The sequence below is a fragment of the Euleptes europaea genome, chromosome 2 (genome assembly GCF_029931775.1).
Source record: "Euleptes europaea isolate rEulEur1 chromosome 2, rEulEur1.hap1, whole genome shotgun sequence".
NCBI lineage: Eukaryota > Metazoa > Chordata > Lepidosauria > Squamata > Sphaerodactylidae > Euleptes > Euleptes europaea.
Genome location: NC_079313.1, coordinates 75,936,939 through 75,961,581, shown reverse-complemented (window position 1 = coordinate 75,961,581; position 24,643 = coordinate 75,936,939). Strand labels below are relative to the sequence as shown.

The following is a 24,643-nucleotide window of genomic DNA, read 5'->3' as shown; positions in this document are numbered from 1 at the left end:
CAGGTAAGAAGCATTGTTCTTTAGGGTGAGTCACAGTTCAATGCCTCAGGCTGCCACAAAGGAAACACTGCCACGATTCCAAGGGGTGAAGAGAAAGGAGACCCTCACCTGAGAGACTCTGGCATTTTTAATGCTGATGGGGGTGTGCTGAATTCCTTTCAGACCAAATAATTCCACCACATCCATTGGCTCCTGGAAAGATAAGGCAACATACAAGATTTGTAACTGGGGTTCTTCAAGCCAAGTAGAAGGCCTATTCCTTTTCACATCCTTCATTAGCCTGTCAGCAGTCAACAAAAAAAGAACAAGATAGGCTTCAGATGCTACCAAAGACAACTGAGAACAACTGCACTGGATTTCATTTAATAAAAAATATAATACAAGGTGATGGTTTAAAGTGGAAGATAATTAATGTTTTACCTGAATATGTCCCAGATTATGACCATTCACACACACACAGCCTAATCTACCTCACAGGGTTGTGAGGATAAAGTGGAGGAAAATGTAACAATATAAGCTGCTTTGGGCCCCCACCAAGGAGAATGGTGGGGTATAAATGTTAATAAAATAAAATTAAACAAAATAAGATTAAGAATTGCAAAAGAGCAAGTTTATAAGACACAAGGAATTTCAGATTCCAGCCACGAGAAATAGTGTTTGTGACAAAGGACAGCTATTACAGAAGGCATAAATGGGTTCTCTTAAGCGAGTTGTCTAACACATCCAAGAAAGCAACCTAGTCTCCTTCCTGAGTTAATTATAAAGACAAAAACTCATCTCCTGAGTCTAAATACATCCATAAGCGAATAGTCAATCACTGTTTTTGAGTTAATCAGGATATCAACAGAGACTCTGGTCACAGTTAAGCTATTTGCTCAAGCAAATATTGGCAAAAGAAATAAGTTACTTGAATCCTGAAACAAGCAAATAAGATACTTTAACTCCACTATCATAGGGCTCTCCACACCCACTCAAAGATCGGAAATTAAGTATATAATAAAGTCTGGGATTCAGCCATACACTCCAGGTCAGGTTTTTCCATCTAAACTACCTCTGCCACTGAGGAGACAGCACTCTTCAGGATTGGTAGCTATGATCTAACTTCTCCCTCTGTCTCTCACTATGGCTCTCGGGTCCCCATACTCTTCCTCCCCATTCCTCTGACACTGCTCCTGGTTAATGCCATGCAGCCTCCCAACATCCCTCTCCATATCTCCTGGTTCTCTGGCTCCTGTCAGCCATCTTTTTGTCCCGCTCTCCAGCTTAGCTCCCCTCTCTCTGATCCCCAAGCCTTCTCCTTTCATTCTCTTCCCCTCTCATTTAGCCTTCCTTCTAGCATGTTCTTCAGAGAAATTCCACACATCCATGAAACTCTCTCATGGACTATTAAAAAACAATTAACCTAACTTTTCTGTATCTATTTCAATTAAGTGTTCAAGATGAAAGCAACTTTAAGCAAACAAGCTTCACTGACGGTTGTGCTTGAAATGAAATAGCCTCCTGTTAAAGGGGGGTGATGTTGCCTTCCTAGATGAACTGAATTAACTGGCAGGAGGCCCCTGGGGGAGGGAGTTCCATAGGCAGGGCACCATTGCAGAAAAAGCATCATTCTTCACCATCAACATTCTTAACTCTGCCAGTGGAGGTACTTGCCCCAGGCCACTCATGGGGTGGGGGGAGTACACATGAAGCTGCCTTATACTGAATCAGACCCTTGGTCCATCAAAGTCAGTATTGTCTAGTCAGACCGGCAGCGGCTCTCCAGGGTCTCAGGCAGGGGTCTTTCACATCACCTACCTGCCTGGTCCCTTTAACTGGAGATGCCAGGGATCGAACCTGGGACCTTCTGCATGCCAAGCAGATGCTCTACCAGAGCCACAGAAGAAAGAAAGTGCTCTTTCAAGCATCCTGGTCCTAGCCCATTTAAACCAAGACTTGGAATGGGTGCAAAAACTAAGGTCTGGCTCACCCATGCAGGAGAATGAGGGGGAGGAGTCCTGAGATGGTCCAATGGACTGCTCTGCTTCAGACTGCAAGGGGAAAATTCCATCTCTGAATATTCCTTTGAATAAAAATCTCCCCACAAATACAAACCGACAAGAAGGGATAAGGGTTTTCTCCCCCCCCCCCATTCCTTGCTGTGCCAAGTCTCTATTTGCAGGGAAATTGTTATGCAAAGGAACATTTGAAATTGCAGTTCCCCACCCGGAGTCTGAAGAAGAGCAATTCATATCAGCCTTTCAGGTCTCTACCACCCCACTTCCTGCATGTATAAACCAGGCTGCCAAACCGATAACCAGAGTGAGCCAGGCTTTGACTTGGGTCAGGCCAGATCTCATTAAGAAGAGATATGAGTTGGTTTTTATATGCTGACTTTCTCTACCACTTAAGGCAGATAAAAACTGGCTTACAAGCACCTTCCCTTCCCCTCCCCACAACAGATACCCTGTGAGGTGGGTGAGGCTGGGTGACCTTGGGCATGATTTCAGATGTATCTGAAGAAGTGAACTGTGACTCACGAAAACTCATACCCTGCCAGAATTTTGTTAGTTTTTTAAGGTGCTACTGGACTCTTGTTCTTTTCTACTGCCACAGACAGACTAACACGGCTACCCACTGTGATTTAGCAAAGAAGGTATCCTTGCATCTGTGAAGCACAGAGTGAAGGACAAAGGGTTTCTCTCCAAATGGGCTGTACCCTGACAGAATCAGCTCCCGGAGATTTTACAAATAAATGGCTTAACTGGATGGAAACTGTATTCTTGGCTCAGTCACAATGCATCTTTCAAACAACCCGTGACTTGAAAGGGTGGGATTCATAAACCACTGGTGTAAGTAGGATGGCAGAGGCAGGAAGCCTTTCCCTCAGTCTTCCACAAATCACCTCCTCGTTCTCTAGGGAGATTTCTTCCTCCAGTGGAATATTGGAGCTCACACAAAATTGGTATCTTATGTCAGGTGGAAAAAGTTATTGATACGATGCTATGGACATGAATCAGAGGATATAGCAAAGGAGGGATGCCCCCCCAACCTTACCTCATAATATCCATCAATGAAGACAGTGATCATCTGAGGATTAACCCCTTGTGCTGACAGCAGAGATCGAAGCATCCTACCAGGGATACATTAAAAAACAATGCTCATGATCTAACCCTGTTTCTAATATAATTACTATCAACATTTCTCTTCATTTTAAGTATCATGTCTAATAAACCCTTCTGGTTCACTAATGATCATCCCCACCATATGTTTCTCTAAACTAGCAATTCTTAATGCCAGTTTATATCAATGAGCAGAGCCAATTATTCAAGATTTTCTTGGACTGTACCACTTCAGGCTACAGATGGGGAGGGCATATGTTTGAGTCTCCTTCCCGGAAAAGTAAACATGGAAAAACAGCTTGTCAGGGAAAATATTACCCTGACTTTACAAAAGAGAAAGCGGCTGTTGACAACTGGAAGCCCCATTCAGCCTAAAATTTAATTTCTGAATCTTTTGCAGAAATCATCTCCACAAGCAGGTCCACTCCAGCAACGTGAAGTTAAGGAACTCATTGTCTCTTTTAAATGGAAAATCTATTTCTATGCTTTTATGATTGGGCGATGCCTTGCGAATCTGTGTGGGTTGCAAGTGTGGGAGAATTCTTCTTAAATAAATAACTAAGCCCTTCAGGCGTCCAAGAACCTGTTCTAGGACGTGTGGTATTCTGAAGCAGGCAGTGCAATTAGTTTCCTACCTTCCCGGTGCTCTTCCCTTCCCTGTGGTATCATGAAAATACACACTAGAAAGTTACCCAAGACGCTAGAGGCTCCTCTTGCTGATCACAGAAGACCAAGGCCTCCACAGGGCTGACCCAAGTGGCCACAAAGCCCGGGAATTTGCTTATTAAAAGTGTTTATCAGCCCAATTTCCCCCCAGCAACAGGAATTTTGGCAGATAGCCTGGCAAAAAGATCCCCCCTTTGCTGTTTTATACATACTACATGCAGTCTAGGTTTGTTTGAAGATGATTCCCCCCCACACACCTCTGGCTCTTGGCGCAGGCAGTGACAGCTGAGAACCATACCAAACCCAGCCCCAAACTCACCTGTACAGGTAGTTTGGTCTGTTTCCTGCAATGACAGCGACAGGCACATCAAAAACTTTGTTGTCTTTGAGCTTTAAAAAAAGAAATAGGACCATGAGCAAGAATGCTAGGAACACTCATGTCCTCCTCCCCCCACCCCATATTGCCTTTGTACAGCAAAGAGACTACTACAGGCTTATACAAAGGAGGCATCAGATATCTTTGGTTGATTTTTGTTGCTAAGGCTCAGGGGGGTAAGCAAGCAGAAGCCACAAGGAAGGTGCAAGAGGACAGGAAGTGAGACCAAAGGACAGCATAAGGGGTGGGCAGTAGGGCTGTTAAAAAAAAAAAACGGTAAAATTGGATTTGGCAAAATTTGGCCCATTTTTATTCGGGAAATACCAAAGTCTGAATTCCCCCTATTCAGATCCGTGGAATTTGGCATGAAATTCGGCGTTCCTGAATAAATTCGACCAAATAATGCCATTTAAGCAGATTCGCAGCTTTCCGCGGCTCCGGGGGGGGGGGCATTTTTGGAGTTAGAGGTCCCAAACTTTCAGTGTAGCTTGAGGGGACCCTTCTTACAAGAACCCCCAAGTTTGGTGCAGATTGGGTCAGGGGGTCCCGAGTTATGGGGTCTGGAAAGGGTCCCCCCTCCGCCCATTGGAATGAATAGAATAGACCGTTTGGAGTTTGCAAACCATGCAAAGCAACACGCGACCTTTGGAGTTTGCAAACCATGGAAAGGGACAGAGGCGCGCTAGCTATGCATATGCTATTAACTCAGCACACAGGAACAAAGGAGCAGGTGAGTGGGGGGAGTGGAATTTCTCCTTTTGCATCGGACTCGGGGCCGGGCAAATGCATTTTTAAAGTCACATTTTGAAAACCACGCCACACTGACTCAACTCCAGGCAAGGGTGGCAACGGGCAGAAATAGGCAGAACGCACACTCCCGCAGAGGTGAGAGGGCAACCCCCCTGGCAGAACAGGCAACTCCCCAAAAAAACAGTACGGCTCTCGGCTCAACCCCAAACTAACGAACCAAGGAAGAGGAGGAGGAGCGGGTGCCGAGCAGAGGGACACTCATGCACGCACCGCCGCACCAACTGGCAACGGGCAGAAAAAGGCAGAATGCACACTCCCGCAGAGGCAAGCGGGCAACCCCCCCGGCAGAACAGGCAAAGCCCCCCCCTCAAACCAGTACGGCTCTCGGCTGAACCCCAAACTAACGAACCAAGGAAGAGGAGGAGGCGCTGCACTGACTCAACTCCAGGCGAGGGTGCCAACGGGCAGAAAAAGGCAGAACGCACACTCCTGCAGAGGTGAGCGGGCACCCCCCCGGCAGAACAGGCAAAAGCCCCTCTTTGGCTCCCCCCCCAACACACACACACAGAAGAAAAGGTATAGAGAAACCCCCCCAAAATCAAACTGTGTGGATGTCTTCCAGCAGGAGCAGGGAGAAGTATATCCAATCCAATCCAATCCAATCCTATTCCAGTAAGCAGGGTCTCTCAGGAGCAGCACCACCAAAATGGAAGGAAATGAATATAGACTCGGGACGGGACAGGGTCACGGGAGTTGGACGGCAGTTTTTATACTCTTCTCCTGGCCAATTCAAAAGGGAAAATCCCTGCTCTGATTGGCCAGAAGACCCAGCTTGGCCACCATTGGCCGCGAGAGAATGCTGCTGATTCGGCAGGCGCCGAATTTGCCCGAATTTATTCGGCGTCCGCCTGAACTTGCCGAACTCAGCTCGTGGTTTTCCCCGCCTTTTTTTCTCTTTGGCTCTATCCGAACTGGAAACTGCCGAATCGGGGAAAATTCGGCTGGTTTTCATGTCGGATGGAACCGAATCGACAGCCCTAGTGAGCAGGATAAGACTGGGTGGACAGGTGGGTTTGGGGTTGCTTTGTTTTTGCACAGCAGCATCTAGCCCATGCCACATCATGTTTCAGGTAGCTTTACAAGGAGGTAGTACAGTTTGAACAGCCATTCAAAACTCAAATTTCAGAAATAGCTGTGATGCTGGGGGTAAGCGGAATATTGCCGGAAGCTGCGGCATCCAGACATAACATAAGAAGTCTCCTCCCAACACGCAGCCCGCCTTATGTATTTTGGTAAGCTTCAGAGGTGGCTTAATTACTTCAAGCTGTGCCTAGCACTCATTGCTGGTTGCTTAGTTAATTAGGGAAAATTAGGAAGCCCTCGTGCATTCTTTTCATTTCCACAGCAGGCAACAGCTGGGGAGGAAAAGGGCTTGAATGTGGATTTACTCACCGGCTCAGGATTGAACTCTATAGGTGTAGGGTCCTTACAGCTGCAGACGCTGCCATAACCTTCCACTTTGCTACAGAAACGTTTCCTCCGTCGGTTTAACTCCGTGTCAGGCCAGTGACATTCAGCATCTGTGAAGACAACTGGTTTCAACTCAAGGCATGAGAGGACTGGGAACCAGGCAAGTTTTTCACAATTACGTTGCCCTCACCCAACACATGTGTTGCTCCTGTAATCAGAACTTTCACTATGGAATGGAATTAAAAGGTCACGTGGCATTCCTCAACATGGAATCAAGGAACAGACGACACCAAAGAGATCAGCTGTAAGAGCTTTCTTTGCTGGACTGCCCCCTCAAGGCAAGAATGAAGCAGCAAAGAGACCACAGTAGTGATAGCATGTACAAAAGATAAAACAGTCCCCTTTTTACTGCCGGAGAGAGATCCAAGAACAACATTGGGGGCAGCCAAGTATCTCTCCACCATATTTTCCTTAAAGAAATAAAGGCTCCCCATATACTGCTCAAGACCTTTGGGTCAAGGGAGCTTGAAGGAAAGGATTTCATAACATGGCTGAAGGAGGTCAGAACCACAAAGCCACATAAAAGCTCCAGCGCTTCTCATGCAAGGCTCTGCAGTAATTCCAGGCCAGGGACACAAAGAAGAGGAGGAGGAGGAGAGTTGGTTTTTATATACCGACTTTCTCTATCACTTAAGGAAACTGGCTTACAATCACCTTCCCTTCCCCCCCACCCCCCACAACAGACACCCCGTGAGGTAGGTGGGGCTGAGAGAGTGTGACTAGCCCAAGGTCATCGAGCTGGCTTCATGTGTAGGAGTGGGGAAACAAATCGTTCACCAAATTAGCCTCTGCTGCTCATGTGGAGGAGTGGGGAATCAAACCTGGTTCTCCAGATCAGAGTCCACCGCTCCAAGCCACTGCTCTTAACCACTACTCCACACTGGCTTATAATGGTTTATTTCAGTGGCATGTTCATTCTCCATCCTTGTCCTTCCATCCCAAAATCCATGAAGTGGGATGGCGAAGTAGTCAATTGATATTTATTGCACGGGTTTGTTAAAACTTCAGTCCGAGACAAAAAGCAAGCCAGTGCTCACTGGCTGGCTTTCAGGAACCACACTCAAAATGCTACACCGTTAACTCTGAATAGGGAGATTACAATCTGAGCTTTGGACTGTTTATTTGGGTTCTGCTCTTGCTCCTAGTTTCCCCACTTCTTAATTCTGATATGATTCCTTTTATTTCTCATTCGGACCTTGGTCTAGGTGTACTGGATCATTCCAAACCTGGTCTCTAGGACTTTATCCATAGCAAAGTTCTTTCACAGAGCATGCAGCTCAGTGGAAGAGAACTTGACACGCCTGCAAAAGGTCCCAGGTTCAAGTCTCAACATCTCTGGTTAAATAACACTGGATAGCAGGAGTGGGGAAAAGGCTTGTCTCTGCCTGAGATTCTGAAGAGCTGCTGCCAGTTAGACAATGCTGAGCCAAATGGACCAATAGTCTGGATTGGCTTTAGGACAGCTGATATGCTTGAGTTCTTGGGGTGGATCTAAGAACTCAGTGGCAGAGCACCTGTCTCCACACAGAAGGTCTACGGCTTCATCCCTGGTATCTCCAGGTTGTAGGCAGCATGAAAGACCTCTACCTGAAACCCTGGAGAGCTGCTGCCAATCAAAGTAGATGACAGTGACCTTGATGGACCAGTTCAGTATAAGGTAGCTGAATGTGTCCATGTGTTTCACACTGTTTCCTGGTTGAGCAAGCATACTATACCTTCCACAGAGGTCAGCTGGACTTCAGTTTTCAGTAAGACTGGTTCCCCCCAGGTTGAAAGTGCCACAGATTTGGCATGTTTTTCACCGTAGATCTCACCTGTGGAGACAGTATTGTGTCAAGACCACTAGATGGATGATTAGCATTCATCACTCATGCCTGAACGCTACCAGGCAGAATTTCTCTCTTTCTGCACTCCTGTTTCTTTTCTTCAAACAACAGTAGCAGGATCAGCAATGCTAGATTTGCCTTCAGAAAAGACAGAAATCAACAGAAGGTACCACAGAGGATGAGGTGCGTTAATTGTTCTAAATGAGAGTTGGCAGGTGGAGCTGTTCTTTTCCCTGCACACAGATGTGAAAAGCTGCATTTGCTAGAAGTCTCTCTCCTACACAATCATTCGAAGTATAGGAGCCCTGTTCCGTCTTCCACCTCATCTGTTTAATGATGACAGTCGTCTCAACACCTTGGAATACCTGCTCAATTAGCCTTAGAGCTTCCTTTAAGAAGGAAGAGCCACATCCCTGCTCTGCCCCACAGATTTGTGCCAAAACCAGGTTCTGACCTCCTTTCTTCCCCACAAAGGTCCACATGTCTCTCCAGCTGAGGGATTCTGCAATCTGGCTTCCTAAACTCTTCAGAAGACTCTTTGCTGTGTCTTTCAAGTGAAAGGAGCCCTCATCCTGTAAAGGAACACAAACAATTGTTATTACACATGACTTCCCCAGTTTCAGAATTAGCTCTCATTTTTAGAAGCCGAATCAGTCTGAATAGAGTTCCAGCCTTCTGATTTAGTCACAAATAGTAATCTTCTTTAATTGTGCAACAATTTTGATTTGTACGTTTGGGGGAAAAATGCCTTTGATCAATTTTAAAATTCCAGTACCCATTCTGGGCATTGCTTGATCAGTTTCATTAAGAAATAAATAGTTGCCACAAAAACAATTTAGCAAGAGTCGGTAAAACTACTTTTAATACTACTTTATTATTATTAGCTGCCTTGAACCAAGAGGAGCAGCAGGATATAAAAGAAGAGCCTAGAGCAGTGATGGCGAACCTTTTAGAGACTGAGTGCCCAAACTGCAACCCAAAACCCACTTATTTAATCGCCGAGTGCCAATGCGGCAATTTAACCTGAATACTGAGGTTTTAGTTTAGGAAAAACAAATCATACGTTAACATCTTTTGCCTTAAAAGAAAAACACAATAACAGAGCTTTCAATGATACAAACAACTTTTTATTGAAAGGTAAAAGTTTGCATTTGGCATGCTTTTGAACAATTCATGTGATTTTTGCTGTTGTGTGCATGCTGATAATTTGTCCACCCTTGGCTCATACTTTGTAAGTTTGGGAGGAACACATGCAGCACTCAGGTCATCTGTTAGTCTGTTTCTGGTGTCAGATTTGATATAATTCAAAGCTGAAAACAACTGCTCAGAAGCATAAGATGATCCAAACAAAGTAAGGAAAGCAATCCCAAGTGCTTTCATTGACTTAAAATTATTTGGCAGAGAATTCCACACTTTAAGGATTTCATTTTCAGAACTCCTTTGTCATCCCTTCTATCTTCTCAAGTGTTTCACGCAGGCCATAGAATTTATTTTTCCAGATAGAGCTTTCTTGAAATTCTATTAGCTCCATTTCCAGATTTTCTAAATCTAACCAGTGTAGGCAGGAAAGATCAAGTTGTTCAAATGTGGCTTTATCTGGAGAAGTAAGAAAACACAGGGTTGTCTCCATCTTACAGAACTGTAAAAATCTGTTGCTAAAATTCACCTGTGCAGCTGCTACAATACTAGAAAATTCCTTGTAGATTTCCTGATGGCTTGTAGGATTGTCTGAAATGTTGTAGAATTTTCTAAAAGCATTTTTAGTTTTGGAAAATATTTCAGCTGCCCACTTTCAAGGTCTCTTTCAAAAACCTGCAGTTTTCTCTCAAATGTTTTGATACCACAAAACATCCTTTCTGCTGTTTTCCCTAGGCCTTGTAGTTGTTTGTTCAGTACATTGAAGTGTTGTGTAAAATCTGTAAAAAACATGAGGTTGGTAAGCCAGGCCATATCAGTGAGCTGTGGATATTCCTGCCCTTTTTCATTCATAAACAGCCTAATTTCATCCAAGAAGGCTACAAATCTCTCCAGGACTCGTCCTCTGCTCAGCCACCGGACATTATTGTACGTAAGCAGACAATTATACTGTGCCTGAACCTCCTCAAGAAGTGCTTGAAACTGTCGACAATTCAGAGCACGAGCCATGATGTAATTCACCATTTTTGTGACATCTTTGAGGACATCAAATTTTTTGCTGCTGTCCCTGGCACAAAGAGCTTCTTGATGTATAATGCAATGGAACTGAATGACTTGATGTTTTGTTTCTTTAACAAAGAATTGTATGAAACCAGTTGTTGCCCCACCATAGAAGGTGCCCCATCACTAGCAATTGAAACCACTTTTTCTGGTCTTATGTCTTGTGACAAAAAAGCCTCCATCACAGAATTGTAGATATCTATCCCTTGTGTTCTTTTAGGCAAAGACACCAGTTTCACCAGCTCTTTTCTCATGCTGTTACCAACAGCATAACGCAAAATTACTGCTAGCCTTGCATGATTATTTATATCTGTGCTTTCATCCAAGCACATGGAGTAACAGGCTGCCTTTTGTAAGTCAGTGGTGAGCTGAGAGGAGGGGGGCGTAGCAAGGTGCTCGGCCACAGCCTCCCTGTCCAAACTGAAGACAGGCAAGGCCCCAACAAACAGCTGAGCTGCGGCCCGCAACTCAGCTGAGAGGGAGGGGCTTGCCTTGGTGCAAGGAGAGGGAGGGCGCCAGAGCAGGCTTGGGGAGCATGGGCTTGGGGAGAAGTAGCACCGCACCACGGCAACACGGCACAGCCCTAGGCAGACGCGACGACTCCGTGCGTGCCCACAGAGAGGGCTCGGTGTGCCGCTTGAGGCACGCGTGCCATACGTTCGCCAACACGGGCATAGAGCAAGGCTAGTTTCGTTTATGGTTTTGTGGTTTTTCCTGACTCCTAAGGAGGGGATTTATAAGCTTTTGTGGACTATAAATGTCCTTTGCTAATATTCCTCAAGGCACGTGATCCTGAGTAGAGCTTGGTGTGCATTATGATTATGTTCTGAAGTATGGAACCCCCAAGATCCTGAGACTACAGGTGAACCTGGATCTTCTGGAGACACAGATTCCAAATAAGTGCTGTGATTAATTTTATCATTAGCAGCTCTCCAGGCAAGTATAAATTGATAATCATATCCAGTTTGAACAGGATTATGGCACTAAAGCATGGACTCTGGAAAACATCAGGGTCCAATCCCTGGTGGCACATTTTCAACTAGAGGATATAGATTGAGTACCTCTTGATCCAGTTACAAAGGAAACAAAAGATGTTTGCCCTGACTTGACTTGTATGTCAGAGATTTGAGTAGAAAATGTAAAATTCAGACAACTAATCCCCCCAGCTGGGTGAGTTAGTAGCCACCCAGTGACCAACTGCTCCCGTTCCAGACAACTGCAAGGCTAAACCACAGGTGAAACTTGGTCTCTTCTACTTTATTTGCCTCCCAAAGTCTCAATTCTTCACTGCAAAACCTTGCTTTAGTAGCCACCATTAGTATGAATGTTTTCAAAGTGCCTTACCCGTCATTCCATCTTTCCTTTGCAAAAAGGGCAGCAGAGGAAAGTAACCCCAACGACTAATTGAGGCACATCCCATTTTCCTTAGCAGCCAGCCAGGCAGCATTAAAATTCTGCAGAACTGACTTTTGGCATTTGGAGATGGAAATCACTTGTGGGTCAAGTCCTATGTGACACAAACTTTGCAAGGGATTCCAAGATTTGTTAATGGAAAAATTATCAAGAGGCACAATCCTTTCAATGAGCTGTTCTCAGGAGACTCCTGTACCGTACAAACAGGTCCAAGGAGGATTTGAAATGACTGCCTGCTCCCTTTGTTTTTTACTGCTCATGTTATTATTTTTTATTTACTGATGCCAAGTGAAATGATATTGAAGATTTTAATCGTAATGTATTTCTGCTTAAAATGAAAGCACGACAGTTTGGAAGTAAGGAAGCTTAATCAACAAATGTATTAAATAAGTTATCAGGGAATCCTGTGCTTTGACTTTTAGATGCTGTTAGATGCGGTGGACTAAGAGCTGGCAACCAAGGTAAATGGATAGATTGATGGCTGCCTAGGTCCTGGCCTGACCAACATCCCCAAAAGGGATGTCTGTGACAATGCTATCCTCTACTCATTAGAAACAGCTGGATGTTTACCTCCTCTGAACACTGGACAAAGAAGTATTATCGAGGGTATTTCTTGAAAAGAAAAAGGCCCTGGAGTATATTACCATTTTCTATTTCTATGGAAAGTGTTCAGACTCCAGCCCCACTTACCTTAATAGTGAAGATCAGAATGCGCCCTCTGGCCACCATATTAAGAAATAGGACCATGGCTTCATCCTCATGTGGAGAGTAGGTATCGAAAACCCGCTTTGCCATCACATGTCCCTGTTGAGCATTCATAGACATGAGAGTGTGACGTGTCAAAACACACACGACACATAAAGTACCACCATGCATGGACACTCCTCAAGTGTTAAAGGGTAACAGAAACTGTGTTAAATCAATAACAAATCCCAAAGCCAGTGCAGAATGTATGTGTCTTCCTTGGGAAGTACAACCCACATTATATCTGCCTGCCTCTTAAGACTCAAATTTATATACACCCATATCTTCACAAATAATCTTATTTTTAAAAAGGAACATGAAACTATTGAAGATATGCAATAAAGATGTAGGAGGACAATTATTCTCTACGAGGTAATGTAAAAAAACACACACCTAATTTGACATGACCGCAAGAAGGATGAAAGTAAGAACTGTGAGAAACACAGGTAACAGAATCAGCAGTCTACAGAAGGTCTATAAACATAACCTCTGGTGTTTGCCAAGAGTAGATCGGATAAGTGGTTCAAAGCCAATGGTGTTGAATAGAAGTTTTTTGCCTTAGGACTGTATGATCCAGAACAGTGTTTCCATTGGCTACTACAATTAAGTGGGGACTGAAGAACTCCCTTAGGGGCCCGGGAACAATCCTCTTCCCAGCCCCACTGCAGACATCTGGAAATAGTCCAAGAAGACAGACAATGACTCCCCTGCTGAGTCTGGGTCAAGGCCAGGCTCATTCATGTAGGGCCATTATACCAGGCACAGTCTAGGCCTAACAAGGTCCACCACAGAAATAAGGGCTTTGCCAAACCTCTCCAAAAGTCAAAAGGTTTCCCCAAATCAATCCATTTATTTCTGATTATGGTGACATTTTTAAGATTTACCACTCTTCCTCAAAGTCCCTCAAGCATTGTAAGCAAGTTGTTTTACACCTAATCTTTTGAAAGAAAAAAACCCATATTGCTCCCCTAAAAGTATATTAATGTAAGATTTGCTTTCCTGCTTACCGTAGCCTGATTTAACACGATCACGTGGATGCCTCTCCCCTGTTCCCGGGCTTCGTCTTCCAAAACCTGTACTACAATAAAAGCAATGGTGGTAAGATTACAATCTTCTCCAGCCACTACCACTCCCGCACCCTTTTCAGGGAACTTCTCTCAGTAACTGCTAGTTTCTGTAACGTGGGGATTGCCTCTGAACTTGTATTGTGCCACTGTCTTTGGCCTAAGGGAACAATAATGCAACGTGTAAGCAAGAGCTACAGCTAGGTTCTACACCAAAAATCTTTGGAGCTGAGGAACAATAACATTATGACAGGAAAGTGGCTCTAAAAAAAAGGATGCAAAAGGTTGGTGAAACAGAATTGTACAACACTATTTTAAAACAAAAAGAGTTTCTCCCTTCAAAAGAGGGAAAAACAAACAAAATGGATTTAGGGGTACCCTGACCACAGCTCAATTGTTCATTCCTGTTAGCAAAGCACAAGCCCTCACCGTTGTCCCATCCACTGCCACATACACCTTGGAGCGACTGGAGTACACCTCAATATCCAGAACTTTCCTACTGTTGATAGGACGCCGTGGAATCTCCAGGTTCTGCAAGCCTTCATCTAAAGGGTGGGGGAGGAGAGAAAGCACATCACTATTTTCATGCCACTTACCAGCTCCGGGTGCAGAATAATCAAGCACCCCAATGCTTGCTTTAATTAAAAGGAATATTGTTACCTGCCTTGAAATCTCTCCCCATCCCCATGTTATGGCTTCCATAATACAAACAGGAACATTCCTTCAAGAAAAAGCTATCCCCTACTCACTAATCTTAGCTACCCCCTTGGATAGATCTGAAAGGCACCATTAAACTCTCCCACCCACAGCCTTTCCTGTGGAACGTCTTTTCGCTCTTTGAAACCGTCTGCAATACATATGCAGAACCTCACGGCACCAGAAAGAGCAGATAAAGTGCAACAATCCTGGGCTAGGGTGTGTGTAGTGGAGCCCGTGATCTGAGAGATTTGAGCATGCCACTGGGCGAGATACCAGCTGGGTCTTGGTTACATGAGCACACATGAAGCTGCCTTACACTTAATTAGACCCTTGGTCCATCAAAGTCTGCTCAGATCATCATCGACTCTCAATATCCATCAGACCATCATCGGCTCTCAATATTGGCTCTCATCGGCTCTCCAGGGTCTCAAGCGGAGGTCTTTCACAACACCTACTTGCCTAGGCCCTTTAACTGGAGAAGCCAGGAATTGAACCTGGGACCTTCTGCATGCCAAGCAGATGCTCTACCACTGAGCCACAGCCCCTCCCCCTAATCATTTTGTTGCCACCATCCAGCTACAACCCTTCATACTCACCATAATCCTGCGCAGACTCCTCTTCTTCACTGGCTGCTCTTCTAGTGTCCAAGATCAGTTTTATGTTTACTATGACAGTCACCAGCAAGAAGAGAACAGCCCCTGTCTGCAAGGCAAAACCCTCCACATCAGACTATGAAAAGATTAGGACTGGAAATCTGAATCCGATCTTCCTGTTTTGAAAGATGCTGTAGGCAGAATCCAGAATAAACGACATAACGGACCACCAATCAGCAAGAGAACAGATTCAAACGAGGCATGGCCTTATGCCTTTCACAGGTGAAACTTGGTCTCTGCTACTTTATTTGCATCCCAAAGTCTCAATTTTTCACTGCAAAACCTTGATTTAGTAGCCACCATTAGTATGTACGTTTTCAAAGAGCCTTACCCATCACTCCACTCTCCCTTTGCATAAAGAGCAGCAAAGGAAAGTAACCCCAACGACCAGTTGAGGCACATCCCATTTTCCTTAGCAGCCAACAAGGCAGTATTAAAATTATGCAGAACTGACTTCTGACATTTGGAGATGGAAATCACTTGTGGGTCAAGACTTACGTGATTAAACTTTCCAAGGGCTTCCAAGATTTGTTAATGGGGATATTATCAAGAAGCACAATCCTTTCAATGAGATGCTTTTAAGAGACTCCTGTTGCATGCAAGCAGGCCCAATTTGGAATGTTATCTTCCAAATTTTGCAGTGTCCAAGGCATGTTTGACATTTTGATACTGCACAACTTCCAGCTGCTACTCTTGGATTTCAAATGGAAGCTTTTCTAGCAATTCCAGGTATCTGCACTAACATCCAAGAGGAACTGCCGTTACTAATATTTTTAATCCTCTTAAGTTCATAGTGCTGGGAAGGCAAGCTAGAGTCCATTGGAGAACAACGGTGAACTACTAACCTGGTATTGACACCAACTCCCTACACAAGAGCAATCAGCATGAGAAGCACAAACGGTTCTGTGCCTTTTGGATTGGCATCCTTGGAAAACATCAGGCAATTTGCACAGCATAAGGGCGCTTTCACACATGCCAAATAATGCACTTTCAATTCACTTCCAATGCACTTGGCAGCTGGATTTTACTGTGTGAAATGACAAAATCCACTTGCAAATAACTGTTAAAGTGTACTGAAAGTGCATTACTCAGCATCTGTGAAAGTGCTCCAGTCCCTAGAACAGTATCATAGGATACAATTGTACCATTTTAGACATAGGTACAGCTGACTTCAGGTTAGTGAAAACAAGGTGCTTGGCAGATATCTTAAGCTAAAGAATTTAACTGTTGTGTCTGCATACATGGTTATAAGGATGGCCTCAAGGGAATATACCTTGTTCTATATTTTTATTAACTGTGACAAAAGGTTATGCAACTTGGAAATCTATATTGGTTTTGTGATCAGTTTGCAAGAAGTGGCTTAGGGAGGAGCTGGCAGGATGGTTTCTTTTCCGCTTACTGTGGGGTGTGGGGGTGATTTTGGAGCTCTACTGGGTAGGCACAGTCCAGTAGACTAGCAAGCACTTCCAGTTTACCTTGGTAGAAAGGGTTATATCATTTCTCCTTTTACACTATTGTGGTAGGGTGGTTCGCAGGGAATGTCACCTTGCCACAATATGTACAATGGAACTCTAAAGAACAATCTTACTGTGACGCAGGAATTCAGGGCGACATGGGTTTCTATGGGAACCTGAACCTGAAGAGCCCTGCCTGTGTGCAATTAAGGTGTCAGCTTTCCCCACAACATTGACAGCTTTGTATTAAACTTGCTATTTTGAGACATGGAATCCAGACAAGATACTGGAATACATTTGTCATGCCACTCTGCTTATCACAAAGTCAGGTTCTTTAAGGCAGCCCATATGGATTCCTTGGCCTTTTCAGCTTTCGAAAACAACGCCTGAGAAATTCAATACGAAAGTTGTTCGCAAGGTCATCAGACACTTTTTAAAAGCAGAGAGAATGGGGGTTTGGAAATCAGTTTTCTGTTCCGTGCTCTACTTGTGGCTGTTTAATGCTCCCACTTTGGTAAAATAAAATTGGGAGATGTTAATATTTGTGTATATTTCCTTGACTGCATTGGGAAAGAAATGAGACAGGCCACAGGCTCCAAGGGCTTTTCCCACACAGAGAAAGACAGAATCTGAAGGAATTCAGGCTACACACATGATTACTGGGGCCATCCAGGGGCCTCTTATTCATTATAACTTCACTCCTAGGAATGGTAGTCTTGCCTGGAACATGGTATATGGTGCCTGTCATCTGTCTCTCCCCACCCTCTCTCCTCAAGAGCCACCTTTTCCACATGACCTCTGACTTGTCGCTCCATCGTCATCCTTAGCTTTAAGTACCATATCTGTCCTCCTTGGGTCTCTCACCCCCCCCCCATTTCAGTCAGAAAATTTCTGGGGAGGGGGCAGGGATCTGTATTGTCTTTGCATATGGAACTCAAGGGTGCCACATACTTATGAGCCGTATGACAAAAAACAAGGAGAAATATTTCTGAGCATCATTGAGTGCATTTCCTTCCTCACAAGTGCAGCCCACCCTGACTCACCAGGGAATGGGAAGCCTGGCCTCCAGGTAGTCCCCAGCGCTAGCAACTTTCCAGAAATTAGCTACTCCTTTCCCCCACTCACTGCACTTCTTCACCCTCAATACATGTTAAACGGCAAGGTAAACAGTGTTTCCTTATTGCAAACCTTCATAGGCTTCCACGTGTTCACATTGTATTAGCAACATCCATTACATAAACAGATTTGTGTAGCAAGGCTTGCTAGAGGGAGCACAGAGCCAATTAGTGCATCTAAAAATATATGGGGGGGAGTAGTCTGCTGCCACACACAATCCAGCATGAAGCTCTCCAATTCTCTGCCCCTCCCCCTTCTGTTCCATCTTTTAATTAAAACCCATTCAGTGCCACAGGGCAAAAGGAGAAACTGATAGTTTGAGAGAACTTGATCTGTGTGTGCTAAGTGCCGTCAAGTCACTTCCGACTCATGGCGACCCTATGAATCAAAGTCCTCCAAAATGTCCTTTCTTTGACAGCCTTGCTCAGATCTTGCAAGTTGAGGGCTGTGGCTTCCTTCATTGAGTCAACCCATCTACAGTGCTGCAAATCCATTAGTTGTTTTTTTTAAGGCACCTACAATGTCACATTTGTTTTGTTGTTGTTTTTGATAAAGTGTTTATTTTCAAAAGGATAAAGTAGTGGACATAAAAAAGGGTAGGGCGGGTTGGGGGATTACAATAATGCTTCACAAATCTTATCTACTGTTCAGTTATATCAACAAAAGTATGTATATCTGCCCTGGGTGTAAATATACCTTATATCCTGATACATTCTAATGCCATACTTGTGAAAGATGAATAGCAATTCACAATCAGCACGTGCACTCTCTCATATACAGATGAGGACAGACGCACACTTCTACCTGCTGAAACAATCTTGAGACTAACTGGACAGAGAGGGCTTCAGTTGCTAGGGCTGCATTCATTTGAATGTGGATTCCTTGAATAGATAAATGGGATCAGGACTAAGGAGAAAGAATCCTTTGTCGAACAGGCAGTATGAATGGCGTACCTTGCATCAAACTGAGTTTCAGTGAAATGTAACAGAACAGATGCTCCAAGATACAGTGTATTATTTTTATCTTGCATATGGGGTGAGAATGTCCCAACTGATCCAATTCCAATAAACTCTTTGGTAGAGAATGCAGGCAGGCGGTGGCTCAGCCATGCAATCCTATACAGAATAATTCTAGCCTAATCCCACTGAAATCAATGGGTTTAGATTGGAGTAACTCTGCATCGGATTACACCATCACTCTCAAAAGATGAAGGGATACTCTGAAACATTTTAGATAATCTTATTGGCATTTTGTAGGCTGAGACTACAGAGATGGCCAGGATGGAAAGAGCCTCTTAAGTACATTCAGAAACGGAGAAAGCTAGAAAGATCAGCCAAGAGTTTTTGATAATACAAAAATAAGAGATCAGACACTTAATATTACATGAGTTGTCCCTTTAAAATGTAAGGAAAAGACATTTCCCAATGTTTTACCCTTCATGCTCCAGCATCCATGGGACTGGGGCCTCCTCCACACCCTACTCAAATGCAGTGCCCATGAGCTGCCAGTAGTCTTTTCCACCACCCCCTGGAAGAAGGACTCCTCACCTATTCCTTGGCTCTATGGCCTCATCCTCCTCATCCAAACCTCCTTTCTGGCCAATACCTTTTAAGTCTGCTTTCCCTACGGCCTTTCAATACCAGTTTCTATTGCAACGAGGGGCCAGTTTCCAGCTGTAGTCAGGACAGAGTTTCTATGAATTCATATGGACTTCATTTCACTGCCAATATTCTGGATCAGTGCATCCCAGCACAAGAGAGCCTCAGCTCCTTTTGAACCTGAACATTACTAATAAAAAGCACAGAAGTAACATGCAGTGTATGTTCTTTAGATACATTTTTAACCATTTGGAGCCAACGATCCATTGTGCACAGTGATTGGATTTAGGAGATGTGGGCTTAATGTACACCTCTCCCATGGATTGCCTTGGGTAGATGGCTGAAACGCCATCTGTTTTTGCAAAATATCCCTGTAATGTCAGATAGGGGCTTACAGACCATTACTGAAGGCACCCAAACCCCGTACTGCCTCATATCAGAAAGGATGAATACCTCTGATATGCAAAGTGCCACAGGGCTCATTATTGTATTCTCCCAAAAACAAATGCTGAAACTACTCATTTTGTGTAGAGATGTGCTTTTTGCATCTATAAAGAATCACTATCACCTCCTCCTCATTCCATTTATAAAGTTTTTACCTCCTTGAGCACAGAGACTACATAACCCCGAAGGATTTAAAATTGACCTTACTTAATCCTAGCCAGACACAATGTATACATAATAAGTGAGAAGAAACAGGGAGGGCTGGACTGGTTCTCACCTGGAACAGCCTCCTGAGTGCTCTCTGGTTGGTCAGCTTGTACTTCCAGGCCAGATACCAGCTGCGTTTCTTTCGAGGCTTGGCTAGTGGATTGGGTTTCCACTCATCCATCGTAGTGGGGCAAACAAGAGAGAAGCGGGCAGCATCTGCTCTTCAAAAGTCACATTCTACCAAAGAGACCTGCCAGGGCAGAGAGAGCAGTAAAAGTTGAAGGTCAGAAAGGTAAAGCTCGACATAAGAGGCAGAATGATGCAGTGGTTAGTGTCAGGCTAGGACCTAGGTATCCTGAGTTCAAATTCACATTCAGCAATGAAGCTAAGTGGGCGACCCTGGGCCAGTCACTCTGAGCTACTGACTGGCCATATGCCACACCACTACAGTTCAGGGTTATGTGAGGCGGAGACAGCTACATAAGCCTCCCTGAGCTCCTTGGAAGAAGGATGGGATTAAAAAAATACAGTTGACAAGTTCAAGCTCTATGCCAGTGCAGCTCAAGTTCTACACATTTTTTTTAATTTCAAGTAAGTGCACAACTTACTCCAGTTACATTACTTGGAAACTTGAACAATACAGTAGTTTGGGAAGGACCAGGCTGGGAGAAAACAGGGAAGCCCTTTGCCATGGAGCAACAGGATGGAGACATAGCCCAGGAATGAAGGGAAAATAAGCACAGCCCACCCAAGGCCTCCTTGGTTTCTGGCCTTCAAACATTACTTCACAGTTCTGCTAGTCTGTCTTGTAATTTCAATCACGCAGATACCCAAATCTTCAAAGCTGACATTGGCGGGATACTCCTTAAGCGGGATACTCATAGCCTCGAAAGGAGGGAAGCGATGCACAGATTCCCAAGAGCACCAAAGCCGACGACATCCACCTGTTCGAGCTCCAGCAGTAACTCGGCCGCTTCTTTCCAGCCGAGCAAGCAGGACCCCACTTAAGAGACATACAAGAGGCTCTGAAATCTTTGCATCCCCACTGCACTTTGGGTAACCACCTGCTAATACCTCCATATTTATTAAAACATTAATACCCGCCTTTCCTCTTGGCGCAAGATGGTTTACAAGCAGTAATTTAAACATGACAGGTGAATACCAAATCAAAATTAAGAACCCCAGATAGCTTCTCCTCCCCTTAAAATTTGCCCTGGCAAACAAGTAAGCCTTGCAGCACTTTCTATAGGCCTCCAGTGAAGGGGCTCCTTTACTTCTTCACAGAGTAGGAATATTCCACAGAGTAGGAGCTATGATGGAAAAGGCTTGAGCTCTGATAACATGGCAGGAGGACCACGCCGAGCAGAAGAACCGGCAGCAGGTGGCAGCCTGAAGATTGTAGCTGGCACATGGGAACATATGGGAGAAGGTGGTCCTTCAGATATGTGGGCCCCAGGCCATGAAAGGATTTAAAGGTCATGACCAGCACCTTGAATTGAACTTAGAAAGAACTGGCAGCCAACGTAGCTATTTCAAAAGGAGTAACATATATTCCCATTGGCTCTCTCCTGACAACAACTGGTTTGCCACATTCTGGACCAGCTGCAGTTTCCAGGTTGTCTTCCAGGGCAACCCAACATAGACAGGGTACAGTAATCAGACCAAGAGATAATCCAAAGGCGTGGATTAGTGTGGCCAGATTGGCTGAGGTTAGGAAAGGAGACAGCTGGTGAACCAAATGCATCTGATAGAAGGCACTCTTGGCCACCACATGAACCTGTTTTTCAAACAGCACAGCTGGGCCCATAAGCCCCCAAGCTCTTACTTGCTGTGCAAAAGCCAACTCTGCTCCATCAAAGACAAATAAACCCAACCCCTGTAAAACATCAACCTTCCCCACCAACATCACCTCCAGCTTGTCTGGATGCAGATTCAGCCTTAGCTTTGGCCACAGCCTCAAAGCACCAGTTCAGTACCGACAGAAGCATCTGGGGGCTTGGATAATGAAATATGCTCACCATGTATGCTCCCACCCTAGCCCTTGAAAACTCCACCCCTGCATATTTAAAATATCTTACTGTTCCTAGTAATCGCCATGCATTTACGCTAGGTAGACTGAATGCTTTGCCTACAGTCAACTTGAAGGGGTGATTTGTTAATACTTCATTATCTGGATGCCTCTGTTGTATTGCCTCTGGCATGACTGAGACCACTGATCACATTTTGTTATTCTGTGACCAATGGTCTTCATTGCCAGAACTTTGGATTTCCCCCATTTCGACTTGCCATTGAACCACAGGTAATTTCCTTTTTGTTAGTTGTGATGTTAGTCCTGCAGTTAAGTGAACTGTGGCCAAATTCTTGTCCTGCTAAGTATTAATGTGCCAATCTTTCAATTTTACTAGTGGAATAATTTAACTTTATAATCATTCTGTAATTGTTATTGATATTTATACTGTGCTTTTACTGTATGGCTCAAGACCTCCGCTGAAGGAACTTATTGTTAATAAAGGAAAGAATAATAAAATATAGAGCAGAATGTCACCGAATCCTAAAGATCCAGACAATCTCATTCAGCCTGTGGCACTCCCCAGGACAAATCCCATTCATTTGATTCTGTAACTCCAGTGGAAAAGCTATATCTGATTGGGCAAAAAAGACCAAAACCACTGATGGGCTACTCCTGTAACACCACATTGCATGCAGTTTCCATTAACCTAACACAAAAGGAATAATAGAATTTTGCACAACACTGATGTGAACAAGATCTTCAGGGATACAGAATAACTTCTACAGGTAGGCAGTTCAAAGAGATTAGAAGCCATCCTAGATGGGTTATGGTTTAAACCAATGGAGAATATTATGGTGTTTTACTTTTTAGGGTGATGCTGTTGAAAAGCAGTTCTTTCTTTTGCATTTTAATTCTCAATGTTTTGGGTTTGCCATGTAGCTGTTTTTTGTGGGCCATTTTTAACAGGTCCTGTGAATTACCATAAGCACTATGCATGGGCAAACGGATGTCTAGAAATGTACTAAATAGAATTATAGAAAACAAAGGCTAGAAAAGGGAGATCTGAGAAGCATTTTTTTTCAAGTGAGAGTTAATTCCTCTACCTTTCTCAAAAAGGCACATAACAGACAAAGCAATGTGCATGCTGTGAGACTGTAAGGGAGCATGGAGATGCTTCTTAGAAGACATGTTAACATGTCACCTAAGAAACACCTCCATACTTTTAAGTGTGCTGACTGCTCCAGTAAATGGCATTGCTTATCCTGCTCTGCATTTCTCCACCTCTAGTATCCTAACAAAATAAAGAAACCCTGCATGTGCTATTCTTTCCACCCCTTTGCTAACAAGAGCATTAGTTTCCTTAACATAAGTACGCCATTGTGCATCCTTCAACCTTTTCATGCACAAGTGTTAGGAGGAGCTGGAAGATTGAGCGTTATTGTATGTTTGCCATCTCTTAAACAGATTACATGTACTTAGAGCTTCTATCCTCTTGGCATGGCTTGGGGGAGGGGAGGCATTATGACAGCAAGTAAGTAACCCTTAACCTGCACTTCATTGGCTAATATCGCTACCCTACACATAGTTACTTGGAAATAAGAACTACCGAGAACACTAAGACTGATTTCCTACGTGGACAGGATTAGAATTCAACTGCATATCACTGCTATCACATCACAATACTAAGCAACAAAAGATGTCTGGAGAAGAAAGGGTGACCTACGCTAGAAACAAAACGTTTTGAGCCGCCTGCCACGCTCTCCACCTCTTCCGTCACGCCCCACCGCCATGCCACTTCCAAATCTGAATGCACACCTACAGATGGGTACATGACGGCTGGCAACCTTAAGGAAAGAAAAGGGATTTTCAGCCATGCGAAGTGGCTGAAAATCAATCTTCAAGCAGCACAAACCAGAGAACATGGAAGGCCTTCCTACTCCAACATGCTCCCCCCACCCACCCACCGACCGACCATGCCGTTGCCAGTAAAGGCAGAGTGAGTAGCCGGTGCCGGCTTGCAACAGGGCAAAGGGAAGGGAGCTAGCAAGAGGGGACTGATGTCTACTGGGGCGGCCAAAAGAAACCAAACGCCCCTGTGACTGACATAATGCCTTTTTTACTAAGCGACAGGGGCCCCAAGGCTACATTGCCCGCGGCGAGACTCGTTCCAGTCCTTACCCCCCTCCAGCACTAGATCGATGCTGCTCAAGATCAATGGATCAAGGCGCTTTTAAGGGAGGAAAAGGCACGGGAGAGGAACCCGACGGCCGGAAAGGTGGCGGGGGTCCCAAACGGACCGCAGAGCCCCGCAAAAGAGGCCCAGCCCGCTTCCTGCGCGGAGCCCTGGCTCGCCCACGTGCGCCGCACCCGGGCCGCGGGGGAAGCACTTACGGCCCGTCCAGGGGTCCGCGGCGGGAGGGCGCCCCGTCCATGGCCGGGCGCCTGCAAGAGCCACGCCCGGCCGCCTCCGCCCGGCTCCTGCCTCCGCCGACCAGTAGCAGGCTCCGACGCGCCTCTGCTTCCGGCAAAGGGATGGCCGGCTAGGAAGGCGGCTCTTAAAGGAGCCTGCGTGGCCAGGGGGGGAGGGGGGGAGGGAGGCGGCCTTGGGATGGCCGCGTGGGCGAGCGGCGGCGGCGGCGGCGCGCGCCTGGCTCTCGTGGCCAGATGCGGCGGTGTCGGGCTCCTCCCCGGGACGGGAGGGACGCTGCCGAGGCCAGCCGCTGGCCGCTGAGGGGTTCGTTCCAGCCCGGCAGGTGTTCGGCCGCAGGTGCGCTTGCGAAAGGGAGGCTGCGGCC

General features: G+C 45.1%; 1 protein-coding gene across 3 annotated transcripts in view; it reads right to left on the bottom strand.

The window, feature by feature from the left end:
* Window positions 1-20,081, bottom strand: part of POMGNT1 (protein O-linked mannose N-acetylglucosaminyltransferase 1 (beta 1,2-)) — a 28,685-nt gene extending 8,604 nt beyond the window's left edge. Inside the window, exons 1-11 of one of the 3 annotated variants that reach the window (XM_056867607.1) lie at window positions 19,908-20,081; window positions 14,962-15,094; window positions 14,096-14,211; window positions 13,610-13,675; window positions 12,549-12,662; window positions 8,704-8,821; window positions 8,139-8,237; window positions 6,346-6,473; window positions 4,087-4,157; window positions 3,037-3,112; window positions 109-192 (exon numbers count right to left, since the gene is read on the bottom strand). In XM_056867607.1, coding sequence (XP_056723585.1) covers window positions 109-192; window positions 3,037-3,112; window positions 4,087-4,157; window positions 6,346-6,473; window positions 8,139-8,237; window positions 8,704-8,821; window positions 12,549-12,662; window positions 13,610-13,675; window positions 14,096-14,211; window positions 14,962-15,094; window positions 19,908-20,018 — 1,116 coding nt within the window. In that variant the 5' untranslated portion in view covers window positions 20,019-20,081. Of the gene's footprint in view, window positions 1-108; window positions 193-3,036; window positions 3,113-4,086; window positions 4,158-6,345; window positions 6,474-8,138; window positions 8,238-8,703; window positions 8,822-12,548; window positions 12,663-13,609; window positions 13,681-14,095; window positions 14,214-14,961; window positions 15,095-19,907 lie in introns of those variants that run through there. The other 2 variants (XM_056867608.1, XM_056867609.1) reach the window with 2 other exon arrangements.
* Window positions 20,082-24,643: the final 4,562 nt, after the last annotated feature.